This window comes from Oncorhynchus masou, chromosome 31 (assembly GCF_036934945.1).
Source record: "Oncorhynchus masou masou isolate Uvic2021 chromosome 31, UVic_Omas_1.1, whole genome shotgun sequence".
NCBI lineage: Eukaryota > Metazoa > Chordata > Actinopteri > Salmoniformes > Salmonidae > Oncorhynchus > Oncorhynchus masou.
Genome location: NC_088242.1, coordinates 46,732,011 through 46,741,832, shown reverse-complemented (window position 1 = coordinate 46,741,832; position 9,822 = coordinate 46,732,011). Strand labels below are relative to the sequence as shown.

Genomic DNA, 9,822 nt, shown 5'->3' with positions numbered 1-9,822 from the left:
GGTGAAGAGATTAGCCTCGTTACTGTCTCATTGGGGCCAACGGCCTTTTGTGTTACACACGCTGCTACTGCTGGTAGTGCTGTCACATACACGCGCGCACGCGCACGCACAGTACCTCTGAACGGGACCAGTTGCTCATCCACCGTCACGTCAGGCCCTGGGTTGTAGAGGGCCAGCAGCCGCGCCTCCCACTGGTCCCAGTGCATGTGTATGGCTGCGAGTTTGTCCGTGGAGAGTCTGGCGGGTCTCGACTGGCGGTCGTCGAATGGCAGCAGCCTCGAGAACCTGTGAAAGACCTAAAGCGGCATGGTGGCTCGGAACACGGTCTTGCCGCTCTCGGCATCCCACAGGCTTGCCGTGGCCTCGCCTCGGGACCTGTAGACGCCCACTAGGATCAGCAGCCCTACGTAGGTGCGCAGGTCCGTGGCATCCATGGGTTGCCAGCCGTTGTCGTATTTTCTGGCCCCGTGCAGGTTCGTCTTTTCCACAATTATCCTTTCTATCGCCGGTGTGACAAACAGGTGGAAGGCGGACGCGATGTCACGGGCCTGGGTCACGGCATAGGCCGTGGGGCCCAGAGTCTCGTCCAGCCCAGCGTGGCAGATCGCAAGGGCCCTGTGGTGGCGGCCATAAGCCACGGGGGACCATTCAATTTTGCCATTTTTCGACAGCAAAGGCGTCTCCCTTTGGTCCGGAGTCAGATCTCCTCGTGTTGGTGTTCGTGCTCGTTCTCGGGGGCTTCCTCGGGCTCTTCCTCAGAAGAGGAAGAAGAAGCATCGTTGACCTTGCGGCGCTCTGGGTTGTATATTCCTCCCCGTCTTCGTCTTCAGAAACCTCTTCCTCTTCCTCCTCCTCCTGGGAATCTGAGTAGTCTTCTTGGTCCACGCTGGGCAAGATCTGTTCTAGAACCTGCGATGCCGTAAAACGCACGGCCATGGCCGCGGGGAATGCGGGAGACAAAGACCTGAAAATGTACGAGGCTCGCTTGCGCGCATGTGTAGCCGTGTGCAGTTGAGCCACCCCACCCGAGCTGCTCTCTAGCACACAGCTGAGCATGTGTGGACCTGTGGAGTGGATGGCTGGGTCGCTCTGACCCACCGAGCGCAGAGCACAGAGCACAGAGCACAGAGCACAGAGCGGGAGCCCTGGAAACACAGGTAGGGGCTGGCTGGATCGCTCTGACCCACGAGCGCAGAGCACAGAGCAGGGAGCCAGGCACAACCTCGCCACACTCTCAGCCTCTCTACACTCAATGGCATACACCTCGCCATTGGCTGGCTGGGTCGCTCTGACCCACGAGCACAGAGCACAGAGAGGGAGCCCTGGAAACACAGGGCCTGGGCCACTCTGTCCCACGAGCATAGAGCACAGAGCGGGAGACCTGGAAACACAGGTCATGGGTCGCTCTGACCCACGAGCACAGAGCGCAGAGAACAGAGTGCGAGCCCTGGAAACACAGTGCCTGGGTCGCTCTGACCCACGAGCAGAGGGCACAGACCGGAGAGACACGCACAACCTCGCCAAACTCGCAGACTCTCAACACTCAACGCCATACGCCTCGCCAGTGGCTGGCTGGGTAGCTCAGTCGGTTAGAGCATGATGCAAATAACTCCAAGGTTGTCGTTTTTTGTGTCAAAACTGTGAGTCACATGCTTGTGTATCGTCAAGGGTGCCAGAGAATTAGGTGTAGTGACTTGCAGAAAGGGTGATCCTGGGTTTCGGCATTTGTATTTGTTCTTTCTTTATGCTCTGGCTTCAAGGAAATTATCCACAGCTTTGATAGTGGGCCTCAATGGTGTGTGCCACGCTGATCCTCTGAAGGTAAGTAATGTCTTGCTTTTTCATCTGACATTGTGACATCAGTGTTACATGACAGTTTCTTGTCATTGTTTACATGACAGTAGGTTGTCGTAAGACAAGGCTGCATGAAGTGTGAACTGGAGTTTTCTTGGATCCATAAATCAATGTGCTTTTGGAGAATGCGGGCATCGATCCCACTACCTCACGCATGCAAAGCATTTGAGCTAATTCCCCAGCTGTTTGGAATTTCTTCAAGAAGCAACCAAGAGTGTCCAGTCTTGTCAGGCTATATGCTCTTGGTTGACTTGTTAGTTTACGCGCCAGCACTTGCAGAGGCTCGGTGCATCTCAACAATTGTGCTCAATAGCTTGTGGCCGGTTAGCCCAGTTGGTTAGAGTGTGGTGCTAATAATGCCAAGGTCATGTGTTTGATCCCCGTCCTGGCTAATATGTACATTTTGAGTGTCCAAATTGTGAGTGACATGCATGTGAATTGTCAATGGTGCCACATAAGTAAATGTAGTGCATTGCTGAAATAGCTCAGTTGGGAGAGTGTTAGGTTGAAGCTCTGAAGGTGACTGGTTCGATCCCAGGTTTTGACATTTGTATTTGTTCTTTCTTTATGCTCTGGCTTCAAGGAAACTATCCACAGCTTTGTTTGTGGGCCTCAATGGTGTGTGCCACGCTGCTCCTCTGAAAGTAAGTAATGTCTTGCTTTTTCATCTGACATTTTGACATCAGTGTGACAGGAAAGTTGCTTGTCATTGTTACATGACAGTAGGTTGTCGTAAGACAAGGCTGCATGAAGTGTGAACTGGAGCTTTCTTGGATCCACAAAAAAATGTGTTTTTGGGGAATGCGGGCATCAATCCCAATACCTATAGCATGCTAAGCAAACACAATACCACTTGCCACAAGGAGCAACCAAGAGTGTCCAGTCTTGTAAGGGAATAGCCCCCTGAAATGGACAAAAATGAATGGGAAAACATTGGCATTGAACAAACCATATACATTTACCCTGAAATGGACAAAAATGAATGGGAAAACATTGGCATTGAACAAACCATATACACGGTGTCCAATACCACCCAATTCGGCGTTGATTCATGCAAAGTGTATCGCAAATGCCATATGGCAAATGCCAGTTGTAACACTTTAAAATCCAACAGGTGGCGTGTGCGCTCCACCTTGGTTTTTCATATTGGAAATGTAACCCAAGTCAACATCCAAAAGCAAAATTTTGAAAAATTGATTTTTTTGTCAAAAACTTATCACCCCTTAAAAAAGTGCTTTCTGGACCGTTTTTCGAAATTCTTTCGATTTTTTTATGTCAATTACACATGTGTAAGAACTGTATGAATATACTTTTGTCCAATTTTATTATCATAATTATTTTTTATTATTACTTGCGCATAAGGCATATGTTTTGTCCATTTGCAATATGATTTCATAGGAAGTCAAAAGTCAAAAGTCAAAAATAGCAAAATTTTATAAAAAACTTCACACATCCTTAAAAAAGTGCTTTCTGGACCGTTTTTCAAAATTCTTTCGATTTTTGTGTCAATTACACATGTATAAGAACTGTATCAACATACTTTAGTCGTATTTTATTATCATTATTATTATTTTATGTTTTTACTTGTGCATGAGGCATATGTTTTGTCCATTTACAGTATGATTTCATACGAAGTCAAAAGTCGAAAATGTGAACTTAAAAAAAAAAACATATCACCCTCGTAAAAAAGTGCTTTCTGGACCGTTTTTTGAATTTGTTTCGATTTTATGTCAATTAATCATGTGTAAGAACTGAATGAATATGCTTTTGTAAAATTTTATTAGCATAATGTTTTTTCTACTTGTGCATAAGGAAAATGATTTGTCCATTTGCAATATGATTTCATTGGGAGTCAAAAGTCAAAGTCAAAAGCCACTTTTTGGGGGCCAAATGCCATAAGAAATTTGACATGCTCAAAAAACCTACAGAAATGCAAAATTGACTGGCCTGATGAACTCGGGATGGCCGGGCAGTGATAGTTGTTCCCCTCCATCACTCGTTGTGTTCATTTCATCATGTCCATTTGGTGAGGTTTTTTCACGATAGAATCATATTGCAAATGCACGTGCATTTGCAATGTGTTTCAATGGGCATTTACCATCACGAATTTGTCGTGCTCAAAAATCCTGCAGAAATGCAAAATTGACTGGCCTGATGAACACAGGATTGCCGGGCAGTGATAGTTGTTCCTTTCCATCACTCGTTGTGTTGATTTCATCATGTACATTTGGTGATGTTTTTTCACTATAGAATCATATTGCAAATGCACGTGCATTGTTGTGCAACTGGTGATTGAAAATAGGCACCTGGTAACCCAAAAATAAAAAATATGGTTGTAAATGCATTTCCCGTACTCCTATTGTCCATGCCCGCTATGTGAGGACCTTAATACGGCCCTCTATCCACGGGGGCCCTTCCTGAGTGCTTTATGGACAGTTTAAAATATTCTGATGGATACGCAGTGTTGTGCAACTGGTGATTGAAAATAGGAACCTGGTAACTAAAAAATAAAATTATGGTTCTCAATTCATTTACCGGTCATTCTGATATTAATGCCCGCTATGGGAACACAGGATGGCCTGGCAGTGATAGTTGTTCCTTTCCATCACTCGTTGTGTTGATTTCATCATGTCCATTTGGTGATGTTTTTTCACTATAGAATCATATTGCAAATGCACGTGCATTTGCAATATGTTTCAATGGGCATTTACCATCATGAATTTGGCATGCTCAAAAATCATGCAGAAATGCAAAATTGACTGGCCTGATGAACACAGGATGGCCTGGCAGTGATAGTTGCTCCTTTCCATCACTCGTTGTGTTGATTTCATCATGTCTATTTGGTGATGTTTTTTCACTGTTGAATCATATTGCAAGTGCACGTGCATTTGCAATATGGTTCAATGGGCATTTACCATCACGAATTTGGCATGCTCAAAAACCATGCAGAAATGCAACATTGACTGGCCTGATGAACACGGGATGGCCGGGCATTGAGAGTGGGTCTTCTCCATCGCTCGTTGTGTTGATTTCATTGTGTCCATTTGTTTATGTTTTCTCACTTTTGCAAAGTCACGGTGCATTTGCAATAAAGGTTCAATGGACATTTACCATCACGAATTTGTCATGCTATAAAAATCCTGCAGAAATGCGAAATTGACTGGCCCGATGAACTCGGGATGGCTGGGCAGTGATCCTGGTTCATCTCAATCGCTCGTTAGGGTTGATTTCAGAATGTCACTTTGGGTATGGTACCTCACTGTTTAAATATATTGCAAATGGACAAGAGTCACCATCAAGTCACCGTCCATCAGTCAATTAGATATCATTCTGACACCAAACTGATACAAACTGACACCAAACCCACTTTTTCCAACTCATTTAGTAGCCAACTATCACAAACTTCTGAGCTGGCCCAAAATTCACAACGCCTTCGGTTCAAACCATCTGACATTGTGACATCTGTGTAACATGACAGTTTCTTGTCATTGTTATATATGACAGTTTCTTGTCATTGTTTTACATGACAGTAGGTTGTCGTAGGACAAGGCTGCATGAAGTGTGAACTGGAGTTGTCTTGGATCCATAAAACAATGTGTTTTTGGAGAATGCGGGCATCGATCCCACAACCTCACGCATGCAAAGCATTTGAGTTAATTCCCCAGCCGTTTGGCATTTCCGCAAGAAGCAAACAAGAGTGTCCAGACTTGTCAGGCTGTGCTCTTGGTTGAATTGTAAGTTTACACGCCAGCACTTGCAGAGGCTCGGTTCATCTCAACAATTGCGCACAATAGCTAGTGGCTGGTTAGCTCAGTTGGTTAGAGTGTGGTGCCAATAATGCCAAGGTCATGGGTTCGATCCCCATACTTGCTAATATGTACATTTTGAGTGTCAAATTTGTGAGTCACATGAATGTAAATTGTCAATGGTGCCACATAATTAAGTTAAGTGAATTGCCGAAATAGCTCAGTTGTGAGAGCGTTAGACTGAAGATCTAAAGTTCCCTGGTTTGATCCAGGGTTTTGGCATTTGTATTTGTTCTTTCTTTATGCTCTGGCTTCAAGGAAACTATCAACAGCAATGTTTGTGGGCCTCAATGGTGTGTGCCACACTCTTCCTCTGAAAGTAAGTAATGTCTTGCTTTTTCATCTGACATTTTGACATCAGTGTGACAGGAAAGTTACTTGTCATTGTTACATGACAGTAGGTTGTCGTAAACTCATTTTTTTGTGGATGAACTGGAGTATTCTTGGATCCACAAAAAAATGTGTTTTTGGGGAATGCGGGCATCGATCTCAATACCAACAATTGTGCTCTGTAGCCAGCGGCCGGTTAGCTCAGTTGGTTAGAGTGTGTGATACGCTGCTCTCTGAAAGTAAGAAATGTCTTCTTTTTCATCTGACATTGTGACATCAGTGTTACATGAGAGTTTCTTGTCATTGTTTCATGACAGTTTCTTGTCTGGTTCTGGGTCTTGTTCTTGTTCTTGGTCGTTGTCTGGTCTTGGTCTTGGTCTTTGTCTTTGTCGTAAGACAAGGCTGCATGAAGTGTGAACTGGAGTTTTGGATCTGATCTGGTCTGGTCTGGTCTTGGTCTTGGTCTTGGTCCTGGTCATTTTCTTGTTCTTGGTCTGGTCTTGGTCTTGGTCTGGTCTTGGTCTTGGTCTTGTCTTGGTCTTGGTCTTGGTCTGGTCTGGTCTTGGTCTTGGTCTTGGTCCTGGTCATTTTCTTGTTCTTGGTCTGGTCTTGGTCTTGGTCTTGGTCTTGTCTTGGTCTTGGTCTTGTTCTTGGTCTTGATCTGGTCTTGGTCTTGGTCTGGTCTTGGTCTTGGTCTTGTTCTTGTTCTTGTTCTTGGTCTGGTCTTGGTCTTGTAATTGGTCTTGATCTTGGTCTTGGTCTTGGTCTTGGTCTGGGTCTTGGTCTTGTTCTTCTTCTTCTTCTTGTTCTTGGTCTGGTCTTGGTCTTGGTGTTGGTCTTGGTCTTGGTCTTGGTCTGGTCTTGGTCTTGGTCGTGTCTTGGTCTTGGTCTGGACTTGATCTTGGTCTTGTCTGGGTCTTGGTCTTGTCTGGGTCTTGTCTTGGTCTTGGTCTTGTTCTTGTTCTTGGTCTTGTCTTGGCCTTGATCTTGTCTTGGCCTTGGTCTTGGTCTTGGTCTTGTCTGGGTCTTGGTCTTGGTCTGGTGTGGTCTTGGTCTTGGTGTGGTCTTGGTCTTGGTCTTGGTCTTGTTCTTGGTCTTGGTCTTGGTCCTGGTCTTGGTCTTGGTCTGGTCTTGGCCTGGTCTTGGTCTTGGTCTTTGTCCTGGTCTTGGTCTGGTCTTGGTCTTGGTCTGGTCTTGGTCTTGGTCTTGTCTTGGTCTTGTTCTTGTTCTTGGTCTTGGTCTGGTGTTGGTCTGGTCTTGGTCTGGTCTTGGTCTGGTCTTGGTCTTGGTTTTGTCTGGGTCTTGGTCATGGTCTTGGTCTTGGTCTTGTTCTTGGTCTTGTTCTTGGTCTGGTCTTGGTCTGGGTCTGGGTCTGGGTCTTGGTCTTGGTCTTGGTCTGGTCTTGGTCTGGTCTCGGTCTGGTCTCGGTCTTGGTCTTGGTCTTGTCTTGTTCTTGGTCTTGTCTTGTTCTTGGTTTTGGTTTTGGTGTTGGTCTGGTCTTGGTCTTGGTCTGGGTCTGGTTCTTGGTCTTGGTCTTGGTCTTGTTCTTGTTCTTGGTCTTGGTCTACGTCTGGTCTTGGTCTTGTCTGGGTCTTGGTCTTGGTCTTGGTCCTGTCTGGGTCTTGGTCTTGGTCTTGTCTGGGTCTTGGTGTTGGTATGGTCTTGGTCTTGGTCTTGTTCTGGTCTTGGTCTTGGTCTGGTCTTGGTCTTGGTCTTGGTCTTGGAATGGTTTGGTCTTGTTCTTGTTCTTGGTCTGGTCTTGGTCTTGGTCTTGGTCTTGTCTGGGACTTTGTCTTGTCTGGGTCTTGGTCTTGGTCTTGGTCTTGTCTGGGTCTTGGTCTTGGTCTTGGTCTTGTTCTTGGTCTGGTCTTGGTCTTGGTCTATGTCTGGGTCTTGGTCTGGGTCTTGTTCTTGTTCTTGTTCTTTGTCTGGTCTTGGTCTTGGCCTGGTCTTGGTCTTGGTCCTGGTCTTGGTCTTGGTCTGGTCTTGGCCTGGTCTTGGTCTTGGTCTTTGTCCTGGTCTTGGTCTGGTCTTGGTCTTGGTCTTGGTCTTGGTCTGGTCTTGGTCTTGGTCTTGTTCTTGTTCTTGGTCTGGTCTTGGTCTTGTAATTGGTCTTGATCTTGGACTTGGTCTTGGTCTTGGTCTGGGTCTTGGTCTTGGTCTTGTTCTTCTTCTTGTTCTTGGTCTGGTCTTGGTCTTGGTCTTGGTGTTGGTCTTGGTCTTGGTCTGGTCTTGGTCTAGGTCTTGGTCGTGTCTTGGTCTGGACTTGATCTTGGTCTTGGTCTTGGTCTTGTTCTTGTTCTTGGTCTTGGTCTTGTCTTGGCCTTGGTCTTGTCTTGGCCTTGGTCTTGTCTTGGTCTTGGTCTTGGTCTTGTCTGGGTCTTGGTCTTGGTCTGGTGTGGTCTTGGTCTTGGTGTGGTCTTGGTCTTGGTCTTGGTCTTGTTCTTGGTCTTGGTCTGGTCTTGGTCTTGGTCTTGGTCCTTGTCTTTGGTCTGGTCTTGGTTTTGGTCTTGGTCTTGGTCTTGGTCTTGGTCTTGGTCTTTGTCCTGGTCTTGGTCTTGTCTTGGTCTTGGTCTTGGTCTTGTTCTTGGTCTTGGTGTTGGTCTGGTCTTGGTCTGGTCTTGGTCTGGGTCTTGGTCTTGGTCTTGGTCTTGGTCTTGGTCTGGTCTTGGTCTGGGTCTTGGTCTTGGTCTCAGTCTCGGTCTGGTCTCGGTCTCGGTCTGGTCTTGGTCTTGGTCTTTGTCCTGGTCTTGGTCTGGTCTTGTCTTGGTCTTGTTCTTGGTCTTGGTCTTGGTCTGGAGTTGGTCTGGTCTTGGTCTGGTCTTGGTCTGGTCTTGGTTTGTTCTTGGTCTTGGTCTGGTCTGGTCTGGTCTGGTCTGGTCTTGTTCTTGGTCTTGGTCTTGGTCTTGGTCTGGTGTTGGTCTGGTCTTGGTCTTGTTCTTGGTCTTGTTCTTGGTCTTGGTCTTGTCTTGGTCTGGTCTTGGTCTGGTCTTGGTCTTGGTCTTGTCTGGGTCTTGGTCTTGGTCTTGGTCTTGTCTGGGTCTTGGTCTGGTCTTGGTCTTGGTCTTGGTCTGGTCTTGGTCTGGTCTTGGTCTTGTCTTGGTCTTGGTTTTGGTTTTGGTCTTGGTCAGGTCTTGGTCTGGTCTTGGTCTGGTCTTGGTCTTGGTCTTGGTCTTGGTCTGGTCTTGGTATTGGTCTTGGTCTGGTCTTGTTCTTGTTCTTGTTCTTGGTCTTGGTCTGGTCTTGGTCTTGGTCTGGTCTTGGTCTTGGTTTTGGTCTTGGTCGGAAACCTTGTTACGACTTTTACTTACTCTAGATAGTCAAGTTTGATCGTCTTCTCGGCGCTTCGCCAGGGCCGTGACCGACCTCAGCGGGGCCGATCCGAGGACCTCACTAAACCATCCAATCGGTAGTAGTGACGGGCGGTGTGTACAAAAGGCAGGGACTGAATCAACGCGAGCTTATGACCCGCGCTTACATGTAACAATGACAAGCAACTTTCCTGTCACACTGATGTCAAAATGTCAGATGAAAAAGCAAGACATTGCTTACTTTCAGAGGAGCAGCGTGGCACACCATTGAGGCCCACAAACAAAGCTGTGGATAGTTTCCTTGAAGCCAGAGCATAAAGAAAGAACAAAAACAAAAATTCAGGATCGAACCAGGGATCTTTAATTCTTCAGTCTAACGCTTTCCCAACTGAGCTAATTATGGCAATTCACTACACTTAATTCTGTGGCACCATTGACAATTTACATGCATGTGACACACAATTTTGACACTCAAAATGTACATAATAGCCAGTACGGGTATCAAACCAATGATCTTGGAG

General features: G+C 46.4%; 1 protein-coding gene and 2 non-coding genes across 3 annotated transcripts; 2 read left to right on the top strand and 1 right to left on the bottom strand.

The window, feature by feature from the left end:
• Positions 1–5,653: 5,653 nt before the first annotated feature.
• trnai-aau (transfer RNA isoleucine (anticodon AAU)) lies at positions 5,654–5,727 on the top strand. The gene has a single exon. It is a non-coding gene; the product is annotated as a tRNA-Ile (tRNA).
• An 82-nt stretch (positions 5,728–5,809) lies between these two features.
• trnaf-gaa (transfer RNA phenylalanine (anticodon GAA)) lies at positions 5,810–5,882 on the top strand. Its single transcript has one exon. It is a non-coding gene; the product is annotated as a tRNA-Phe (tRNA).
• Positions 5,883–6,465: 583 nt separating this feature from the next.
• On the bottom strand, positions 6,466–9,569 carry LOC135524958 (serine/arginine repetitive matrix protein 1-like). The gene is made up of 3 exons (XM_064952780.1): positions 9,543–9,569; positions 7,559–9,227; positions 6,466–7,028 (listed from the first exon to the last, which is right to left on the bottom strand). Exons 1-3 carry the CDS (start codon positions 9,567–9,569, stop codon positions 6,466–6,468), a joined length of 2,259 nt encoding a protein of 752 aa, XP_064808852.1.
• Between the last annotated feature and the right edge of the window lie 253 nt (positions 9,570–9,822).